This window comes from Colletotrichum costaricense (genome assembly GCF_030867565.1).
Source record: "Colletotrichum costaricense strain IMI 309622 chromosome Unknown Scaffold_5.1, whole genome shotgun sequence".
Classification (NCBI taxonomy): domain Eukaryota; kingdom Fungi; phylum Ascomycota; class Sordariomycetes; order Glomerellales; family Glomerellaceae; genus Colletotrichum; species Colletotrichum costaricense.
Window position 1 is genome coordinate 891,681 of NW_026848234.1, and position 21,596 is coordinate 913,276.

Genomic DNA, 21,596 nt, shown 5'->3' on the forward strand with positions numbered 1-21,596 from the left:
CCGCGCGCGGTTTATCACAGCCCCATCACATAGCCATCAGAGCGAGAATCTGGCCAACTGTGCCCCCAGGGAGCTCCACCTTTAGTTCTTACTCTCATTCTTCTCAACAAGCTCCCCAACACCCAACCCGCGACCGACCTTGACCTTGCGCTTCTTATCAGCGGCGGGCGCATTCGGATCGCGCCCGACGTCGCCCACGGCTTCACCCTCGTCTGCGGCTTCACCTGTAGCGCCTTCCTCCTCCTCGCGGTCGCGCTCGTCCTGGATCTGCTCGCGGATGTAGCTCAGGTCGAGCTTCATGCAGTAGGCGTCCTCGCCGTCGGCGTAGTATTTGCTCTCCGTCTTTTCGTTCTTGAAGCCGAGGGTGTCGCGGTAGAGGTGGATGGCGGCCTGGTTGGAGACGCGGACGTGGAGGGAGACGTACTGGGCGCCGAAGGTCTCGACCATGGCGAGTTCTGTGGTAAATGTCAGTCAGTCAGTCCTTTGGTCAATGGCAAAGCCGTAGACGGAGCGTCCGCGCAGGAACAGAGGTGTAAACGTACGACTTTGGCGCATCAGCTTCTCGGCGATACCTAGGCGGCGGTGGGTGCGCATGACGCTGAGACTGGTGATGTGGCCGTGGGCGACGCCGTCGGTGGGCTCCTCCTCCATCTTGGCCAGGACGTAGCCGACGATCTTGGGGTAGTCGTAGGGGGTGCGCTTGGGGCGGGAGACGTCGACGGCGACATAGCTGAGCTGGGGCCACGAGAGGGCGTGGTAGAGGTAGTACTTTAGGAAGTAGTTCTCGGGCAGGTTCTCGAGGTTGGCGTGCTGTATGAGGGGGAGGTCGGCGGGCTTGAGGAGGCGGATATCCATGGTGGGCGAGGTTGTGTCTGAGTCGTGGGGGTTGTGAATGGAACGGACGGGTTCGAGATGACGACGTTGGCCGGCTTTGCCCAGAGTAGCGCAAGGCTGAAGAGATGCAGGGTGCGGTGGTGGGTTGATTCGGCGATGGGAGACGCTGAGGAGGGGAATGTGGTGTAGACTTTTGGAAAGACCCTGGTCGTTGGACCGTGAGGTGGCTGCAAGAACCCCACCACCGCCGCACAAGGCTCCGAGCGTCGCTCAAAACTGCCCCGCCAGATGCTCAGCTAAGATACACGAGCTTATTGCAGCTCGAACTGTACTTTTCCGTGTTTACAACCGTTGACAGGATAGGTCCTTCCTGTTTCGAGCCTTGAGTTGGACCTTGGCACAATCTCTGCGGTGCTTTTCAGGTTAGAAACAGCACTGGAAAGGGCTGAGTTCCACGTGCTCTTTCAGATTCTGGTTCAATTCAACCGAATTGTTTAGCCCAAGCTACTATGCCTAGGTAACTTGAGGCCTGTGATTATATTCGCGATGCTCAATGTCACTACTATACTCTGCTGCTTTCCCGTTTTCTCATGTGCTACTCAGAAAACCGACCTGTACAAACATAGCCGAATCTGCTTTATACTGAGTACCTTCTATTTTACGCCCTAGCACAACGTCAAAGCTTCACCGTCTAATAGACAGTTCTTCCCAGTTTCCAAGAATAGAGGAAGAGCACTTCACCAGTACAACTCCATTTATCAAAATATTGTCAAACATACAAAATCTCATCTGGGAAGAGATTACTCTCTCATTGCCGAGATATTTGGAGACGAGCTTTGGGCAAGTGATTGAGGCTTGTGATGCTTACGGATACCAGGTAGTACTTCTAGGTGTAAGCCGGACTACTCTCAGCTCTGCGGTGATAACGGACTTTGCTTTCATTCCATTCTCATAGCGCTTCTGCATTCCAAAAAATGCACAAGTACACATCATCAGTACAACACGAAGCCCACCAAGAAAGAACCCTCCTTGTCCTCAGACTTAAAACGCTAATCCACGATGATCCAGGACCACCAAAAATCGTGGCCCCCTGGGCGGCGTCGAGCCCACGGCCCGGGATTGGCGCGGGAGAATGACGTGGGGGTGTGCCAGGTGTGGGATGCCCACCGACCGCGGGGCACAACAGATGGAAACTCCAGCGCATAGCTCTGCGATAGCGGGGTAGCTTTCACCCAGAAACACCGACTGGAGTTCCCCCATCCATCCGCGTCCCACGACATCTAGACCTGACAAGTTCAGATCCCGCCCAATGGAACGTGCCGGCGGAAACTGCTTCGTCGCTCAACAAGTTTCTGATGGGTCACGAGAGCTGCTAGCATTACTCATTCGGGACAACCGAACCCTGCCCAGATACCCTAGGTAGGGTTCCTGGTCCCTGAGTAAGGTAAGGTAAGGTAAGGTATCCGTACTCCGTAGTCTATGTAGCTTATAAGAACCATCTCTGGGCTCCCGTCCTCTTCTCATCGTGAACTTTGCCGACCTTGCCTCAGTCTCTCGTCTTCCCTTCTTTGATACCACAACTATACCCTGCCCTCTTTCTATACTTTCAACCGCAACCTACTTCGTAATCACAAGGAGCCAGCAACTGGTTAAAAGCTCCATCGCAATGTCTCGTTCTCTCGATGGCAAGCTCGGAATCGTGACCGGCGCCTCTCGAGGTAAGGCTTTCAATAAATATAAGCTCACGACATTATCTAACGCAGATTCACCGTCCAGGCATCGGCGTTGCCATCGCCGAACACCTCGCCGCCAAAGGCTGCAACCTCATCCTGGGCTACACCTCCCCCTCTTCCCAATCCCCAGCCGAACAACTCGCAACAGACCTGAGCACAAAACACAATATACAGACCCTCGCGGTCCAAGCCGACATGGGCACGCCCGAAGGACCCCAATCCCTAGTCGCAACCGCAAAAGCCCACTTCGAAAAGCTCAACACCAGCAAGAAATTCCAAATCGACATCCTCATCAACAACGCAGGCGTCGCCCAAAACAACCTCCTCCCCGCCATAACAGTCTCCCAATTCGACGTCTCCTACCGCGTAAACGTCCTCGGCCCTTTGCTCCTAACCCAAGCCGTCCAACCTTACCTGCCCCAAGACCGCTCCGGCCGCATCGTAAACATGTCCTCCGTCAGCTCCTCCGCCGGCTTCCCCGAACAGAGCGTCTACGGCGGCACAAAGGCCGCCCTCGAGGCCATGACGCGCACCTGGGCCCGCGAGCTCAGCGAGAACGCCACCGTCAACGCAATCAACCCCGGTCCCGTGCTCACCGAGATGTACGCGGGCAACACGCCCGAGTTCAAGCGCTTCATCAAGGGCTTCATCGAGCACGCGCCGCTGATGAAGGCCAGGCAGGGGATCGACTCGGACGAGCTGGTCAAGGCCGCTGAGGAGGAGGGCGGGAGGCCGGCGTACGTTGGGGAGATTGCGGGTATTGTGGGCATGCTTGTCTCCGCGGACTCTGCGTGGTGCACGGGACAGGTTGTTTGTGCTAACGGCGGTATGTTTTTCGGGTTGCAGTAGAAGAAGCAGTTTATATAGATGGGACTTCTTACGTTGAATTACGAGGCCGTAAATTTGCGGAGTTTGCTGTGTTAGTTACGAGGTAGACTTAGAATCCAATTCCCCATGTTCCGTTTAGTTAGAATTATCCCCATGTTCGGTCCTTGAGCGATGATTTCTCTTGTCGAAAATACGAAAGTCAATTCATAAGTATTCATCTAACCACGTGTTGCTGGGTCGTAAGAGCTCATCTTTAAAAGTTGAGGGTCGAAACTTATGGGTGTAAACCACTAGCCAAAAAATCCGCTGAGTCAAACTACACAATTTTGCCCCGCCACCATTTCAAAGCACCCCTCCATCAACTCTCAACGTCAATTACCAAGACTCACCGTGACTTACAACCCGAAGAGGCACTCTCAGGCGTTAAATCCCAAAAAATCCAAGTTTCACCTATTCACCTTTCATAAAAGTCATCGCCCGCCATGTCTCTAGACCCCTTTGACGACGTCCTCACCCTCGAAGATCAATTCTTCTCGGAGGGCTTCCGCCAAGGCACCGAAGACGGCATCCAAGCAGGCAAAATCGAGGGCCGCTCCGTCGGCCTCGCAAAGGGCTACGAGAAATTCTACGAGAGCGGCAGGATACACGCCCGCGCCGTCATATGGGCCAATAGACTGTCCCTCCCCCAGAAGAATAGCAGCACTACCACCAAAAAGCCGTCCAGTTCTTCAGCGGCAGCCTCAGCCTCGGTTTCGGGCTCGGCCGAGCAAGCCCAACTATCGACAGAGCCGCCATCAGAGTCACAAAACAAGACCTGCTCCCTACCGCCGCTGCCGCCCAACGCGAGACTAGAGAAGAACGTCACGACGGCGTTTGCGCTGGTCGAGCCGGACACGCTCTCCAAGGAGAACAGCGACGACGCCGTCAACGACTTTGACGACAGGTTGAAGAGGGCGCAGGGCAAAGTCAAGATCATTGAGCGCATGACGGGTGAAGTGGTTTCTGCGCCGGAGGCTCCTGCTGCTGCTGGCGATATAAAGGTCCCGGAGACCAAGGAGATTTGAGGGAGTTTTTTCTTTTCTTTTCTTGTTGTTTCTTGTCTTATCAAGGAAGACAACATATGGGGCGGTTTTTGTCGATGGTCGTTTGAGATTTTGAAAACGGCTACATCATGAGAAACGGGGGTGAGATACCCAACGAACGAATAGAGTAGCACAGAGACCTGGAAAGGTCGATTCTTGGAGACGTGGACGTGAAGAAAAGAAAAACGTTTCAATGGAATCTAGTGCCCTTCATATTTACAATTGTCCCTCCTCTCTCCACACTGTACAGCGAGCCCCGCGGTTTCTAAATTGCTCAAGCAAAAGTCCGGCAAGGGTAGCTGTTCACTCAAGGTTAGCAAAGTTCCTCGTCGTCACCAAACCACACGACGCCCCCCTCTCCCCGAGGGAAAAAAGGAGAGCAGAAAGAAATCAAAACTCACCCTTCACCGTAGGTCTGCTCCTCGTTGACCTTGTACTTGTGCACATCCCACTTCCCACTCTTCAAATTCTCACCACTCGGCGTCGGCGGCAACCCATTCGTAAACAGCGCCTCCTTGCTCGCCTCGACGGCGCCCTGCGCGGCGTTCTTCTCGAGGTAAGCCGCGATGCCCGTCGTCTTTCCTTCTTCCTTGGCCGCGACGAGCGCCTTCTCGCCCGCCTCGCCGATGAGCTCGACGCGCGGGTTGGCGGCGGACCCGACGGCCAGCAGGCCGACGACGTCGGCCTGGCTGACGACGCTGATGGCCGGGTAGTTGCGGCGGGCGTCGCGCTTCCAGTACGGGTTGTCGGCGATGTCGCCCGCGGGGACGGTGACGGGGTCGTCGTAGGCCAGGGGGTCGTTGGCGCCCGGTGCCGGGTTGCGGAAGGTCGGGTTCAAGGGCACGCCGGAGGAGCGGTTGGGATCGATGGCCAGGGAGCGGCGGATGCGTTCCCAGATGCCTGTGGACTGGAGGGTGTGCTTCTGTAGGAGGAGTAAGAAGACAAGGTTAGCTACTGTTTGCTCAATTGAGGTCGTTCAATAGTTCGTCGGAGGGGTGGTGGAAATATGGTGGTGGCCGTGATGATTCGTGATGGTGTTTGGATTTCCCTGCTTTTTCGCAGGATCAATTGAGGTTCGTACCTGGGAGATCTCCACGAGACCGCCTGCCGCAGCCTTCGCAATTGCCTTGGAGGCCATCTTTGGCGACGTCTGTAGACGGTGGAGGGGAGATTTGGAGTGGTGGGTTTCGATTGGCAAACGGTTCGATGACCAGCTTGAGGTTGGTTGTGAGGTTCGGGGAACGGGAGAGAGTGCTCCAGTTTCTGGCAAGGAACCGGAGGGCCGAGGTTTTGCCGGTCGAAGCAATAGCCGTGCTTGAATTTGCAACCCAGCACCACCAGTTCTTGGACCAAAGTATCCACTTCACCACTTCCCCTTGTAAAGCTACATCGCTGGAATTTCCGGGGGGTTCATCGCATCGAATCGGCCGTGGGTCAAGATGGCACGCAATTTCGCAACGCACCGCAGAGCTGTGCATCTCGAATACGCCGACGAGGAATGGAAAAAGGCAATGCACACGCCCAACGCCAGACAATCAATTCCCAGCTACTATACGGATACAAGAAAACCCTGCCTTGCCTTGCGCTGTTCAGGCCCTCCAATTGCAAACGCATTTTCCGTCACGAAATTATACTTACACTGCAGCAATATGACATAATTACTCGTCCTTCTTCTCATCCTTCTTCTCGGCCTCATCGGCAGCATCCTCCTTTTTCTCCTCATCAGCCTTGGCTTCTCCATTGGCCGCCTCCTCTTCATCCTTGGCATCGGCGGCAGGGGCCTCAGTCGCGGCCTCCTCGGCGCCGTCGACATCGCCGCCCTCAATCAGCGCCGTGACGACGTCAACGGTGCCCGCGGGGCTACCAGGCTCGGCGATGAGGACCTTGCCGGCCTTATCGACGACGAAGACGCCGCGCTGGGTGCTCTTGGGCGGCTTCTTCAGGCCAATGGCAGCAATCAGGGTCGCCTTGGGGTCGCAGAGCAGCGGGTAGGGCAGCTTCTGCTTCTCCTTGAAGGTGGTGTTGGCTTTGGGCGAGTCCATAGACAGGCCATAGATGGCGAAACCCGTCTTGGTGAGGGGCTCGTACGAGTCTCTGAAGAGGCAGGCTTGCTTGGTGCCTGGATATCAAAAGCTTGTTAGCATGGTTGGTCGGGCAAGAGGTAGGTATTACCAAGCATCTATCGGTGCAGGGACACACTCACATCCGGGAGTCGAGGCTTTCGGGTAGGTGAAGAGGACGACGCCGGCCTTGCTCTTGTCGACGAGCTCCTTTAGGGTCATCTTCTCGCCATCGTTGGTCTCAATGTCGCCGCCGAAGCCGTCGAGGTCGATTGTCTCACCCTTAACCGCCTTGACCTTCTTGTCAGAGCCATTGGCGGCGGCGGGCTTCTCGACGGGCTTCTCGGCAACCTTTTCAACAGGCTTTTCGGCGGGCTTCTCGGCTTTGCCCTTGACGGCGCCCTTGACCTTCTCGGCCGCCTTGGCTACCTTGGACGAGGCCTTCTTGGGCGCCGGAGCCGGAGCAGGCTCGGGGGCCTTGCGCTTGCGAAGCTCGACAGGCATGGTGGTATATAGACTCAGCTGGGATATATGCTGTGTATGGTGGGTACAGGTATCCGTACGGAGGTGTACAATGGGAAGATCGCAGGAAGTGTGCTGCGACTTGAATAGCGGCGATGCGCTGGTGATGCGACCCAGATGCGATGGGAAAAGAATGCGAAATTGCAAGAGATGGGAGGGGGTTACGGGAATCGAGGGAAGTTGAGAGGTAAACAGGAGGTCGAAGAGGACGTCCTCGAGATGAGCCAATCACAGGCGGCCATGGCCAGAGCTTCAGCCGGGACCAGGGGGCTGATGCGATGCAGATGTCCTGCCGTGTTGCGCTGCTGCATTTTGGCGGTGCGGTGCGGTGCGTCGCGGGTGCTGGTGCGGGCGCCCCCAGTCTGTCCCTGTTCAGTGTCTCTTCCCTTCCCACTCACGCCCAGCCTCCCCTCCTCTTTCTGTTTCTCCTTTCTGTCTGGCTCAGCCTAATTATTAAGCTCCGGTCGCCGTGAGCAGCGGTATTATTAGCCGTTGCTGTTTCTGGGGGGGGATGGGCGGACGACGGGGGTTGGTGGTGGTGCCGTGTCAACGTTGTATGGTTGCTCTGCCTTGAAGAGTGCTGGCTCGGAATCTGCGTGTCTGGGTTCCCCCAAACGAGCAAACGAGAGCAAGCAAGCATGGTCAGCGCTCAGTATGGAGCAAGAAAGAGGTGCAGGTCCATCAGTTCGTGCCTTTCGTGCTCTCGGCTGTTTCCCTGCCGCCCGACCTCTCTTAACCTCCCATCTGCCATTTCCCTCATTCTCAACAGTGAAGAACGTCTTCGCACCCCTGTCCATCGTCCAGTAAGCTTTTCGACCATTGCCCGTGCGTTCCTCGACCCCGAGCTGGCGGTCTTAGTGAAGCTAGCCTCCAAGGGAGCGCACGTTCTGGTGCCCGTCCGGCGTCGGGCTTGCTGTGGGGGAAACACCAGATGGCTGGGCCTAAAAGCCGATGTCACCGATGTGAGATTAAGTACGCTGTCTCACCTGCCGAGCAACCAGCCGTCATTGACACTTCTGTCTCTTACACACCGTGCTTTGCGTTCATCCTCTTAATCTCTTTGCTACATCTTACTTTGCTCCGGTGGCAGTCAGTGGTTCGAGATGCCATCACCGACCTGATGAGGATACAGGTCCAACAATACCTCCTCCAAGATGTGTGAGGCAGGCGGAAGCAGATCCTGGCGTAGGACGCCTTGTGTAGGCGCCTTCCAACACGCATATGCACCTTCTCATATGCCAACATCTTTCCAACTGTAACCTGCAATTCTGATTCGTTGGTTCTGGCTATTCACTCAACTCCGTCTCAAGTGAGGCAACGATCTCTTCGAAATCTCATCTGCCCTCCGCTCTGCTAAAGACACCTTCCTCTCGTCAACGAGCACACCCATTCCCTCATCTTTTGCAACCAACTTAGCCTTCTTACTTCATTCCTCAGACCCCATCCGTCTCTAGTTGCAGTCCCTGAGAAACCACATCTGTCTGGCTGCAAGTACCGGCCATGTGGCTCATCAACGTCGATACCCTTCAGCTGGAGGAGTTCATCGAGCCAGATTTTCCTTATGCTATCCTCTCTCATACCTGGGCTAGCGAAGAAGTGTCCTTCCAGGAACTCAAAAACCAAAGAGACGACAATGTATGGAGAAAGTCCGGTTACCACAAGATTTACAACACATGCCGAGTGGCCAAATCCCTCGACTTGGGTTACGTATGGGTCGACACTTGCTGCATCGACAAAGCATCCAGCGCTGAGCTATCCGAGGCTATCAACTCAATGTTCCGCTGGTACAACCGGTCATGGATCTGTTTCGCCTACCTCTCGGATGTGAATGACCTGGCTGGCTCGGCCACATTACTCGAAAACTTGAGGGCTTCTCGGTGGTTCACCCGGGGCTGGACTCTTCAAGAGCTGATTGCGCCAAAGGTCGTCACTTTTTACAATGCGTCCTGGCAGCTACTTGGTTCAAAGGATACTTTGTCGCCCTTCCTATCGTCCATCACAGGCATCGACGAGGCCATCCTTATTGGCAAGGCTCCTCTACTCAAGGTCCCCGTTGCAACCCGCATGTCTTGGGCCTCGAAACGCCAGACTACTCGAACCGAAGACTCTGCCTATTGCCTACTAGGTATTTTTGATATCAACATGCCTTTGCTGTACGGCGAAGGCGAGAAAGCCTTTGCCCGGCTGCAGTCTGAGATCCTGCAAGAAACAAACGATCTGTCTCTACTTGCCTGGACCTCATCGGCCACGGATCCAGAACGACAAGAAAAATACAGCGGGCTGCTTGCAAAGTCACCGTCCAACTTTATCGCATGCTCAAATCTGAAGCTGATCAACAACATGAGTCTGTCTGAAGACTTTGAAGTTGGCGTGACCAGGACGAAGTTCTCAATCAAAACCATGCTCTGGTTTATAGATGGCCTCGGCGACAATGCCGGCACTCGGGATGAAGCAGGATACGTGCTACCGCTACCTTACAGTTTTCTGAATCCAGATTTACCTAAGCCGACGTCTTCAAGAAGCTACCACGACGGCAATTCCATTCCAATCGGTGTCATGATTGCCAAAACATCCTCCGGGTTTGTGCGTTATAACCCCTGGAGTTTAATCGCACAGTTTCACAGCATAGAAGGCCGTTCAGCACCAAGCCTTCCAGAGATACAGGCTTTGAATACGTGGCTTTACGACCAGAAAGCCAAACCCCTCAAGCTAGTACGTCAGTTCACTTCCGAAGCGGCCTTGGAATTGCAGAGTACTAGGTTGAAGAACGCAATATTCGTTTCTATCGATGCCCAGCTCCTAAACGAGGGTCCATTCGAGACTCTCCTTGCACAACCTCAGGCGTTATGGGATCGCCTGAATCGAGTATTTCTCGACAAAGCCAAGCAGGAAGCAGTTGTCGGCATGATGGAAGCTCGTTTTTTACAATTTTCTCTTCTTTCGGGCGAAAAAGTTTTACTCGTTTGCGCCATTACCGAGGGCCTCGAAATTAGACCCCGCCTATGCTGGGCAGCTTTGCTGAACTACGAAGAAGATGAGATGGGTAGATGGATGATCGACCAACTTGGCAAGTGGGATGAAACATCAGCCTCGTACGCAACTGCCCGACACATGTTGAATTTGATTGTAGAGCGAAGGGGATACGAAACATACCCTTCCTGGCCGGCTTTACAACTATGCCCAATAAAGTACTTTGCGACAAGCATGACTCCGGCTTCGCGCACCATCCGGCTGTCTGACGGTACGGAGGAAGAGGTCACAGTCAGCATCATTCCTCATGACGCAGCCGAAGGCGCCTGCGAGGTCATTGTTTCGTTCAAGAAGGAATCTCAACTATCTCCCGGGAACAGCTCAGACGCCATTGTCGATTAACAAGACATCTCCATTGAGCGTGATCCGCCCACCACGACCCGCGGCGAATCTAGCATAAACTCCACCCGATCCAGAGACCACAACAACAACACGGAGGCAAGATGGCCGAGCGGTCTAAGGCGCTAGCTTCAGGTGCTAGTCAAGTAATTGGCGTGGGTTCGAATCCCACTCTTGTCATGTGAAGCTATCACGGGCTTAACCTTTTGGAGTATTTGGAGAAATCGTGGTGTTGAACTTGGATAATCTCCACGATTATCATCCGCCAATCCTTCCTTTTTCACTCCTTTTTTGGCAGACGCAACAAAAAATCTAGTTGATTTCATGTGTGGGTCCACTCTCATTCCGCTGCTAATGTGAAGGCCGCTTTTCTCCGACTTCTTCGCATCCTTGCACCTCATTGATGGAAAAGGTTTGTCTACTCAAAGCTCAATTCAAATGGCGTAGAGATTTACTCGCATTACGCAAGTCTGTCTCATCATGTTTTGTCTCCATAACCTCTCTTTACATGCCTTTGACTATGGTAAGATACTTCGGGTGAACAACAACGTGCCGGCGGTGTAAGTCAAGCCCCGATAAGCCAAGACACCAATCATCAGTCTCTCAACAACGAAAGAGCGTTCGCGTCAGAAAACGTTACCATTCTTGGAACTCCAGCTATCTCGCTTACCCTGCCAAATGTCCATCGTTACAAAACTTGTCCCTGAACACAACTGAACGAAGCCGGTCCAACAAGCCCTCCAGCGCAAAGCCAACCCCATATGCCTATAATCACTTCTTCATCCCGGATACATGCATATCCCCCCACCGGTCCCCAGTCCTCTAACCACAATCAGCCCATCCACATCTCATCCCTGATCCCACCCACCTCACTTATACACACCCCTTCTCACCCTCGCGAAACCTCAAACGAACCGCACCGCATCCCAAAACACAAAATAACATACGTCCTCCGGTCGGACGATGCTCATAAGATGAAGAAGGGAAACCTGACACCAAAGGTAAGGGGGTTAGGAAAAAGACGAAACTTTCCCCAAATGATGAGAACCTCCTGAACTGACAACACCCCCCTTCCCCATAGACCATCACGGCCCCTCTAGCCGCCTTCACGATGGCCTGTATCCTCTTCGCGTAAGTCTTACACTTGGGGCCATCTGTCTCAAGGTTCACATGACGATACGTCTTCTCCGGATGTCTGCTGTTCAGAAGGATCGTGAGGTGAAAGCTAATATCGAACCAGATACACCCGCTCATCAATCCGCTCGGCGCGTGATCAGGCCGTACGTCTACCCATCTTCCATCCCCCCTTGGAAAGCGCTATACAGCAGTGGGAACTTCGGGATGAAGAAACTGACGTTTGTGCAGAGACATCCCCACGGCCCGAGCCATGGACCCGGCAACGGTAGCCCGTCTTGAGGTTCCCAATGCATTGGATCTTGTGAGCGTGGCGCCAAAACCACGCTGTGCTGAACGAACGCAGCGCGGCAAGTTCACCGAATAGACACAGAGAAAGGCCACATCTCCCACAGCATCGATCACTGCCCCTCTGTATCAGGAGTTGCAGACCAAAAAGCTAGTTCAATGGCAAGGAGGAAAGCAGTAGGGCTTTCGCGGGTTAATTTTCGTTATTCTTTTTTGGAGTTTGTTTCACGGTTTTCTAATGTAGTTATACCCCCTCCCTTCTCTGCCCACGTTTCTGTCTCTGGCAACTGCGGACTGCTCAATACCAAAAGAGAGTGAAGACACAAACATGGCTTCAGTGTGTTTTCGTATCAAACTCCTTGTATACTCCGCGCCAAACAAGTGTAATGCTACAAAAGTGAGCCGCCCTACTTCCCGTCGGTAGGAATAAACAATGCCATGCTCCCCCCGCTTCTCAACTATGAACTACCATAGGTGTCCGAAATCGGTTGTGAACTAGGAAAGAAAACCATCCTTTGCATGTGATGAAGATGAGGGAGGGATGGGTCGAAGGTCCCATCTCTCAAGTAAAGAAAGGGGAAGTATTGCTTGGTTTCCGTGACCTGAATCGAGTTTGTCTATACCTGACGACCAAAGTTAAGGGTATCTGGAAAATCCCATCCCCATTTCCTAATCTCAACATCTTCTCTTTTCCCCTCGAGACTGCTAAAACGCACATATTGCCTTGACAAGTTTCTCTCTCTCCACTTCTGTCTTCTTCGAAATGAGACCGCTCTCTCTGGCTTCTGCCCTACCAGATCATGGCTCGGCAGGTGTACCCCTTCCTAATTTCCTCTTGCCCTCGCTCCTCGCATGATTCAAATGTTTCATCGCAAACTCATACGTCAGCATCGTCACTGTCGCGGCCGGCACCGCTCGCATCATGTTAGTGCCCATGCCAGCGTAGAAGGCCCTCCAGCCCTCCTCTTTGAGGATCGTCCGGAAGGTGCTGACCACGCCGCGATACTTTGGTGATAACGGCTGCTGCGGTTTGCCGTCCTCGGATAAAGGGACTTTGATTCCCAGACCCTGTAGATACTCGGCTCCTCCCACGGGCTTTCTCTGTGTCTGCAGTCTCGTGCGGATCACCTCGTGAGGGTATGTGGCACTGCTCGCCATGATCTTCGATAATATCGAAGCACCCAGCACTCCCATCCATTGCGACTCTTGAGAATCGCCCTGAGTCGGCTCTCCCATACCCTGGCCAGTGAACCTCGTTTTCAGATACTCATATGCTGGGAACTGCACTGCCACGTGCGTAAGTCCCAGCAAGGCGGGTGTGAGACCAGAGTAGAAGGAAAGGACGCCCTCGGAAGTGTACATCTTGCGTGCCGCATCGATTGTTGACCGGTAGTGCCATGAGCTGTGATTTGTCGGTCTGGAAGTTGGTGTGTTGCCCGATCTCGGGAACTGCGAATGATACTTGCCCGGGTCATGGGCAACGCTTTGCGACATCAAGCGAGTCTTGATTACCCAAATGGGATTCGTGACGACAGTGCTACTGGCACCAGCGATGATGGATGACCAAAAGTTGATCAACACCGTGTTGTCTGTATCTCGAGTCAGCCAACATGACTCCCACAACGCCCCAATAACAGAGACTTCCACTTACCATGACGGTGTTTCAACCAGTCCTTGCTCTTATTGTAGACGGTAAACCATACAGCCCAGGTGGGCAAATAACCCAGTACTATCGGGCCGAGTCCCCTATACATGCCGCGTATTCCCTCGTCCTTCCAAATCACACGGGCGGTGCCAAGCAGTCCATTGTAAAGCTTCGGGCCATGTCCGACATGTCTTCCCTTCTCAACCGGGTTGAAGCCACCCTGGGCCTGCAATTTGGTCTTGATAACGTCGAGCGGGCACGTAACAACGCCCGAGGTAAATCCTCCCACAGCACCGGACAGGGCGTTGAACTGGGCGTCGGAGGCGCCAGCTGCCCACCGCTCAAAGGCAGTAATCGTCTCGTTGGTGGGCATGACAGCAACGGCCTCTTCAATAGCAGCTATCGCTGCGCGGGCAGGAGCTGTGGCTGGGTACGCTCTCGAGCTGCTGTAGTTGGGATATGTCGAGGTCGGGTAAGGCCCATATTCTTCGTCGTTGGGGTGCGGTGCGCCTCGTTCAGCGTCGGGTTGTTCGTCGTGAGACATCCCCTCTCACTGTTGAGGATGATCGGGATTCAGAAGTGCGGAGGTTAGGCGCAAGCTGGGTACGGTATCAGCAAGGAAAAGGCGGCGATGTCCCGCTATGTGTGCTGGTTCTCGGAGAACTGGATGCGAAGAAAAGTGCGGGTAGACTAGAGCCGGTTCTCTCGGTGTATTCGTCGTGATTTGTTCGACGTTCGTGCTGCTTCTTTGGTGTCTTTTCTCTTTGGCCGTCTCTCCGTTTGTGTCTGTCGTGTACGTCTCAGTCTGGTAGCTGGATAGATGCTGGACCTTCCCAAGTGTCCCGGTATGCGGGGAACGCTCCCACGCCGCCGTGACACTGAACGACTAGCGGTTATCGCAGCCCATTGGCCTTGCGGGGGAACAGTTGTCTAGGGCAGGTATTCGAGAACGGTTCTGGCGAGAAGGAGGCTCCCAAGCACACGGGATCGGGAAGTGAGGGGTGAGAAAGGAGGCGGACGGCGGAGAAGGGGAGCAGGACGAGAGGTGGTGGTGGTGGTGGTGGTAGTCGGTACGGTACGCAGTAAGAGCGCAGTCGGGGGAGTTGGAGATTGGATATTGCGAAAAAGCGCCGAGGTGGAGCGGGACGGAGCACGAGAGCAAAATGATGCGAGCTATCGGCTGTCTTTTTGGCAGGAGGTCCCCACGCTCAGGGTACTCTTACAGGTGGAGGCAGCCGCAATCTAGTGGGCTGGGAGGGAGGAAGGAGCAGTTGGAGCGCTGGATAAGATGTGCCGGAGCAGGTCCACGGGTGAAATGGGCTGCTGAAGGAAGGGACCTGTGCGATGACGCGCCCGTTGCTTTTCTGCCGTTAAGCAAAGAGTACCACTACGAATAAACCACCGAGGAAGACGGGAAGCTTCCCTCGGGTGCTGGCTCAAACCCCGGGAGCTGCCGATATTCCCAATTCTTGTTTACAGCCCTGGATGATCAGCAACAGAAGATGACGCAGTGTCGTTTGTCTCACGTTAATGACTGGCAGCTATGTAGTCTGGTGAGATGTATATTTCGCTCCAAACAGTTGCCAATGTCCTTGTGAGAAGAGCTGCGATTAAAAAGACAAGAGACGCCAAGTGTCCAAAAGACATCCCAGACGACGTCCAAAGTCTCTGAATCGCAATCCCAAAAAGCCCAGAATGAAAAGTTTCAAGCTTCCAGACCATCGAAGGGGAGCTCCACCTCCGCCGGTTCCCTGCGGCTTTGCCCAGCACCACAAAATGCAATTCCCAATCATTCGCAGCAGGGTCTGCAGTGCTATCGTGGGCGGGCATCCCGTTGGTAGCTCCAATTACCTCATCGGGCCCGGGATCCAATCACGAAATCTGCACCTCTGCCTCTGGGTGGTCCGTGCTGCCGGGTCTTCTCATCAGCCACATTGTAGTCATGAGCCACACCTAACGTGGCGCGTGCCGGAATCTGAAGGATGATCACATGACCTGTCCGTCCCGAATCGTTGCGCATCTCCGGGATGCTCCACGAATTTCCCATAGAGTCCCAACCTCAGGCGATCCGCAAAACCGTACTCCGCGGCATTATATCGAAACCTCTCCTCTCCGCGCCTACCACGCACCACATAGCCGCCACAATGACTTCGCTCATTTCCAAGCAGCTCGCCGACGGCATTCTTGCCCGCCCCTTCCTGAAGAGCATCTTCGTCCCCTTCTCCAACTGGTACGCCAACGCTGCCGGCCACCGCAAGCTCGGCTTGAGGTAAGCAACTCTTCGACAACCCGACCACAACAATTGCCACCGAGGCTCCGGAAGACAACACAGAAACTAATTGCCAATTTTTCCTTCGACTGCAGATTCGACGACCTCATCGAGGAGGAGACCGATATCGTCCAGAAGGCCCTGAAGCGCCTCTCCCCCAAGGAGTCCTACGACCGCGTCTACCGCATCCGCCGCGCCGTCCAGCTCTCCTACCAGCACAAGCTCCTGCCCAAGAACGAGTGGACCAAGCCCGAGGAGGTGCGCATCCCGGACGATTGAATCGAAGAGACACATGAGGACTGACCCTCAACTATAGGACTACCCCTACCTCGGACCCATCATCCAGCAGATCCAGGCTGAGGAGGCCGAGAGGCTGGCCTTTGAGACCATGGAGGTCCAGAAGAAGCACCACTAAACTACATCTTCCTGGTGGGGGATCACGTTTGGACTGAAAGGAGGCGAAGAGAGCGAGCCGCGCGCACGATGCTGTAAAGTATGACGAAGGGGAACCGCCTGGCCGGGCGCGCGACAGAAATTTAGACCAGGGGGGCGAACGAGTTTAGAGAGAACCAAGGCCAGGCGGTTCGTGTACCTTATGTATAGACCTTTGGAGGGGGTTGCTTTCTCGTCAATTGGAACTCCCTGCTACACTTACAGGTTCCGCTGCGCTCGAATAGCACCAATTGATGACACTTTTTTTTTGGCCTTGGAATATCAATGTTCTCACGGTTGCCCCCCCCGGCCCGGGTTCGCGGAAGCTAGCTGACATTGTACGCACTCTCACTGGTCGCAACCCACAGACCCACTGCAGTGCATCAACATCATGAGTAACGACTTTCTTTGACGGCTTACTGCGTTGAAGGACGTTGAATACACTGATGCTGTCGCTGCCGAATTTCCTCAAAACTGTCGCTATATGGGAACCCGCATCTCAATCTTTTTATAGTCTAGGTTCATTGCACTATTTATCATGTCAATTGATCGCAATCACTTTTTCGCATACGGATACATCATCTGCGAGATTCAGTTGGCGGTGCCTTGCTATCAATGAGGCTGCAAAGATATGGTCGACAATCGGAATCAACATTACATCAGCACCTAACAAGATACAATCGAATCTCGGGGCGTACTTCTTGAGTCAGTGAACTCATAGTGATCATGTATCGAGAAAACTTTACTATTGGACTGCGCTGGCGACCCACAGGTAAAGACCATCATTAAAAGGAGATGGTGTAGCACTGCCCGTCAGTGCAGCTATTGACGAATTGAGGTGCAATCATGGTGGGCTTCTTGGCTACGTAACGCCTTCCACAAAGTATTCAGTTCTCGATTTGAATTCTTGGTAGATCAGGTGGAGCACCAAGCTTTCGTTCCTGCGAATATTTAATAGTAAGGGTGACTAAAAACAGATATGCATACGCCCGCAAGACGGATTAGTGAAAGATGATCTCACGTCGCCAGTTAGCTACAATTCTTTACATTCCCCTCTGTTATACGAGCAGCTATCTTAGGAGAAGGGCTGACGTGTAACTCTTCTCACTCATGCCTAGAAAGACTGCACAAAAGTAGTAAAATTCCCGAATTCACGGTTCCATGCTCACTTGCAGCAGATTCGTAATTCTGCCAGTGTTGGATATCTTGAGAGAGGATCCGAGGATGCAAAGGCAATTCAAGATATGGTCAACATCACTTCACATCAAAGCAATCTTCACTCCAGACGACCAAAGGCGAGACTCCGTAACTTGCCGCTCATTGCTAGAGCAAAGTGACAATAGCCAGTGAGCTCATTCCCCTAAGACCTGTTACGGATCTAGTATAACTCGGTTGTTACGTGAACCCTCATAAGCTAGGTATGAAGGAAAGCATGGGCACTCCGAGGCTGTCCAATGGCCTCCAAAGAGCCATAAATGTATAGCCACGCTCCCAGTGCGAAGCGCCCCTTTCCAGGTATCTTCAACTCTACCGCCGCTGGACTTTAACAAAAGTAGCACTCCATTCACAGACAACGGAAGGAAACCAGACACCAGCGAGTCCAGTAATGGCAATTTGCGGGCGGTCTCCATCTTGTTGTTCGTCATAAGCTGATAGTACAGCTAGGAACGACAATACACAGGGCCATTGCCGCATGCAAGAACACCATCAAGATGAAGAGGCTTATGGAGCTGACCACACCATCTTCCAAGCAAGTGGACATGGTTTCCCGCGTGTTCTCGACTGCACCAAGCTGCATGCAAACTACACCTCGAGATTCCTTCCAGGCCGAACAGGAAAGCTGCACCAAAGCCCCCTTCGAATAAAAATACAATTATATAGGAAGGAAGAAGGGGGAACACTAAACTCATAATTCACGCCCAACCCAGACCCAAACAGCGCGCCCTTCAGTCAACCCAGAAACTCTGACCTCATTGGAGCCTTTGTTTTTATGAACCACTCGACCACTTCGCACACAGCTTAACCTGACCCGCCGACCTACACGGACGCTGATGTGCGGGTGACAGGAGCGACGTTGAGGGTGGTATATATAACCTTGGATGCCTAATGAAAGGTAAGGCAAGGTAAGTCCGTCACCTAGATGACCACCTGAGAGGGAACGAGGGACCTCGTTCATGGGAAGGAAAGGTCTGGGTGAGGGGCTACTACAATTGAGCGCCAAACGGTGTTCGGATTTGATTCGTAGATTGCTCCGTCAAAGTCGAGAACCCTGTATTACTTTTAGGAAAGAATAGTGACATGATGAAAAGTGTCTTCCCGTCTACAAGGCAAGATAAGCGCCCCTCCGTCCCCTTCCCCCGCTCCCACCCTCCGCCCAGCAACACGAGAAGAGAAAAGGGACGACGGCTATCGCAAGACGTTTCACGCATCAGTCAAGGCCTTGGCCTGACGAGTACTCCTGCTTGCCCTAAGCCATGGCACGGCGCGCTGATCTGAGAGTGAGAGTGAGAGTGAGATAAGCTAGGACACAGGTGCGTAGTTATCGTATAGACGGAGAGGCTAGGCCAACCACAGCCCTGTGTCCAACAAGGTTCTGAATGATATACAGTCGACTGAACTCAGTCTATGGCCCTGGCCAGCCGCCATCAGACTATAGACCAAGGGAACGAGTTCACAGCACGACAGACGATAGAGAGTAGTTTCGGGACAAATCAAAATGTATAAATTACGCCTCTTTGAACTCCAGAGTTTCCTCATACCCTAGCTATCACACTCATTCGTCGAGAGGAAACTTCAACAAGCAATTCTTCTCTCGATAAAGTGCTGCTTTCGTCACCACATACCAAAGTCCGAGGCCGAATAGGGGGCTTCCCTTCCTATGTTGGGCGTTACCTTTCCCCCTCCTATGCTAACGGGTGATGTAACCAAGTCTATTATTACAGCGAGGCATCCTTTCATGCGGTATGAGTCGCCAAAGGAGCATCCCTCTTCTCTCCGTCCGTCTTGCGTTTCATGGCCAGCTCATTCAAGTAGTCGACGTCGAGCCAAAGAAAGGTCAGGTTGTGGTCGGATATATATGTGGCGCAAAGTCGAGCTCGTGGTTACCAGAGCAGCCGGGGCATTTACCAACACTTGGGCCTCCCAACCATCATTCGTGGGCCAAGAAGCTTGGGACCAGTATCCGGAAATGCCTCCTCGTGAAACGCTCCCAAGTACCATGTGTGTGTATCGTTACGTGGTCATACAGTGCTGTGCTCCGCCAGCCGCATTCCGCGGACCAAGTCGGAAAAAATCGTCGTACAATCGAAAGGAATTAGGCTAAAAACGCATCCTTGATGGGATCATGCGTTTCCGGGCTTCTCCTCAGTGTCAATGTGCCATACGACGTAGTTGGGCAGACCGACGACTCGGTAACCAGCGCGCTTGGCCATCTTGGCAAAGCCCTCTGTCTCGGCCTGGTTCTCGAAGGCGTAGCACGGGAAGTTTATTCCTGCAAAGATTAGAAAAAAGCTCGGTATTTCAGGCACAAGGTGAACAAACCTGATCTGTGGACATCTCCCTTTACGAGAATGTTGACGCCACCAATACCATCGAGGTCGAGCTCATCATCCTTATTGTTGCGCCAGTCGCCCTCCTTGGCCATGTATCTGCGTCCGGTATCGTACTCCTTGTAACCTAGTGGCTTGTGGTTAGCATCCGCTTACAGGTACTAGAAGCAGCATCCCTTACCTTCGGCGAGGACGACGTCCTTGTCCAAGCTAGCTGACAGTCTACGGCCCTTGTCAGACTCAACCCAAGAGTTGTAGTCAAAGCGACCCTCGATGTCACGGCCATCGCGGTAGCGGTGGAACCAAATGTCTGCCATATCGTCAGCATTTTCCATGTCGTGGCCATACGGAATATGTACTTACTCGGCACGAGGATGTCGGTATCGTGGGCAATGAAATCTTCCAGAATCTTCTTGGGGCTGTCGACGATATCCACGTCACGCCAGTAGATCCAAGAGTGCTCGGGCTTCATGGCAGCAGAAAGGAGGTAGTTGCGAGCCTTGCCCATGGCCTTTCGTCGGGGGCCCTGGGCCTTGAACGAGTGGCGTTCCTCAACGCTCTGGCTAAGCTCGAAACCAAAGTCCTTCTCGACAACCATGGCGCTGTTGAAGGGGATCTTGTCAGGACGGCGCTGGATGCGGTCCAGCTCGGAAGCGAGAACGGCGAGGGTATCGTCCTTGGAGTCACCGACAAGGAAGGCGAGATCGATCAGGTGGTGAGGGTACGTCAGCTCGGCAATCAGCTCAAAGTACTTTGACAGGTACGGAGCAGCATCCTTGAGAGGCGTGAGAATCAGAACGCGCTCCTCGTTGGTAACGGCCTTGCGCGTGGACTTGATAGGGTTGAGGTCGACGTGGATGATGGAGGTATGGTTGATCTCCAGGGGCTCGTGGTGGTTGAAGATGACGGGGGTTTGAAGGTGGCCGGCCCACGAAGCTTGCTCATTGAGCGACATCTCCATGGGGGGTTTCGCGGGGCCCCAGCAGTAGAAGCTGCGCAAAGTCGCAAGTTAGCAAGCCATTATTTTCGCGGCGCATCGCAGGAAAATATCGCGCCCCTTAAGGAGGGAGAATGGCTACGTAGGTGAAAACTTACCTCTGCATTTCCGAAGCTGACGAGCGAATACCGCGCCATAGTAGCAGAATGGTGCCGGTCAGGGCAACAAGAAGAAGAAAGCGCGTTCTAGTCAAGAAAGACCATACTGCTCTGGTGGGAGGTAGTCTTGCCTGGGCAGACTTCCAGTTGATTCCGCCTTTGGGAAGAAGCATGGCTCCTGAGAATGAAAGGGTGGTCTTTGACACCACCCGAAAAACACGTCTTTATAGAAAGAAGAAAGTGACCGACAGGTACCCCGGCACGACGAGTGTGCACAGTCGCAGAATTGCAGACGTGAGAGCGTCCTCTAGAGGTCGTAGCTGTTGACTTATCGTCGCTGTCGTTGCGCTAGGTGGGAGCTGCAAGTATCGCTTAAGGGCGGCCGACGGTCGGTGATGTCGCGCAAACAAAAGACGAAGTAGCACAAGCCTCCCCAAGACAAGTCCGAGTCGACAATCGAATTGCTGAGGCAGACGAAAGCAGGAGGTTAAGTGATTGGGCAGTTTCGTGTCGTCCGATAGACAGCACTGGTTGCAGCACACAGTCTCCAGAAGGGGGTGGGCCAAGGCTGACGAAAGCCAAAAGGTCGTCGATTGAGTTGATAAGGGTTGAGAGGTCCAGAGATAGGTAGCAGGGCGACTCAGTATCAGGGATCCCGTTGAAGGATAAGGTGGTATGCAGTGCGATGCAGTTCGCGCTCTCAAGGCGGGTGTGCAAAGGTGTACTTTGGTGCTCTTCCAACCTTGTTGAGGTCCTC

The 21,596-nt window shown here is 53.6% G+C and overlaps 9 protein-coding genes across 9 annotated transcripts; 5 read left to right on the forward strand and 4 right to left on the reverse strand.

Moving 5' to 3' along the window:
- Positions 1–81: 81 nt before the first annotated feature.
- On the reverse strand, positions 82–855 carry CCOS01_05437 (acetyltransferase; the record flags this gene model as incomplete). The annotated part of the gene is made up of 2 exons (XM_060453617.1): positions 82–455; positions 543–855. The coding sequence occupies 2 exons, from the start codon at positions 853–855 to the stop codon at positions 82–84; spliced, it is 687 nt and encodes a 228-aa protein (XP_060315389.1).
- Positions 856–2,500: 1,645 nt separating this feature from the next.
- Positions 2,501–4,459, forward strand: CCOS01_05438 (short-chain dehydrogenase; the record flags this gene model as incomplete). The annotated part of the gene is made up of 3 exons (XM_060453618.1): positions 2,501–2,552; positions 2,611–3,393; positions 3,888–4,459. 3 exons carry the CDS (start codon positions 2,501–2,503, stop codon positions 4,457–4,459), a joined length of 1,407 nt encoding a protein of 468 aa, XP_060315390.1.
- Positions 4,460–4,874: 415 nt separating this feature from the next.
- CCOS01_05439 (AhpC/TSA family protein) lies at positions 4,875–7,041 on the reverse strand (the record flags this gene model as incomplete). The annotated part of the gene is made up of 4 exons (XM_060453619.1): positions 4,875–5,428; positions 5,559–5,791; positions 6,140–6,596; positions 6,681–7,041. The coding sequence occupies 4 exons, from the start codon at positions 7,039–7,041 to the stop codon at positions 4,875–4,877; spliced, it is 1,605 nt and encodes a 534-aa protein (XP_060315391.1).
- Positions 7,042–8,559: 1,518 nt separating this feature from the next.
- Positions 8,560–10,431, forward strand: CCOS01_05440 (uncharacterized protein; the record flags this gene model as incomplete). Its single annotated transcript, XM_060453620.1, has 1 exon — positions 8,560–10,431. One exon carries the CDS (start codon positions 8,560–8,562, stop codon positions 10,429–10,431), a length of 1,872 nt encoding a protein of 623 aa, XP_060315392.1.
- A 971-nt stretch (positions 10,432–11,402) lies between these two features.
- CCOS01_05441 (uncharacterized protein) lies at positions 11,403–11,929 on the forward strand (the record flags this gene model as incomplete). Its single annotated transcript, XM_060453621.1, has 3 exons — positions 11,403–11,429; positions 11,510–11,559; positions 11,794–11,929. 3 exons carry the CDS (start codon positions 11,403–11,405, stop codon positions 11,927–11,929), a joined length of 213 nt encoding a protein of 70 aa, XP_060315393.1.
- A 719-nt stretch (positions 11,930–12,648) lies between these two features.
- CCOS01_05442 (uncharacterized protein) lies at positions 12,649–14,039 on the reverse strand (the record flags this gene model as incomplete). Its single annotated transcript, XM_060453622.1, has 2 exons — positions 12,649–13,439; positions 13,502–14,039. 2 exons carry the CDS (start codon positions 14,037–14,039, stop codon positions 12,649–12,651), a joined length of 1,329 nt encoding a protein of 442 aa, XP_060315394.1.
- A 1,600-nt stretch (positions 14,040–15,639) lies between these two features.
- Positions 15,640–16,179, forward strand: CCOS01_05443 (ubiquinol-cytochrome C reductase complex 14kD subunit; the record flags this gene model as incomplete). The annotated part of the gene is made up of 3 exons (XM_060453623.1): positions 15,640–15,764; positions 15,860–16,022; positions 16,081–16,179. 3 exons carry the CDS (start codon positions 15,640–15,642, stop codon positions 16,177–16,179), a joined length of 387 nt encoding a protein of 128 aa, XP_060315395.1.
- Positions 16,180–19,074: 2,895 nt separating this feature from the next.
- On the forward strand, positions 19,075–19,518 carry CCOS01_05444 (uncharacterized protein; the record flags this gene model as incomplete). The annotated part of the gene is made up of 2 exons (XM_060453624.1): positions 19,075–19,255; positions 19,286–19,518. 2 exons carry the CDS (start codon positions 19,075–19,077, stop codon positions 19,516–19,518), a joined length of 414 nt encoding a protein of 137 aa, XP_060315396.1.
- Positions 19,519–19,537: 19 nt separating this feature from the next.
- On the reverse strand, positions 19,538–21,012 carry CCOS01_05445 (uncharacterized protein; the record flags this gene model as incomplete). The annotated part of the gene is made up of 5 exons (XM_060453625.1): positions 19,538–19,686; positions 19,737–19,871; positions 19,926–20,054; positions 20,108–20,736; positions 20,840–21,012. 5 exons carry the CDS (start codon positions 21,010–21,012, stop codon positions 19,538–19,540), a joined length of 1,215 nt encoding a protein of 404 aa, XP_060315397.1.
- Positions 21,013–21,596: the final 584 nt, after the last annotated feature.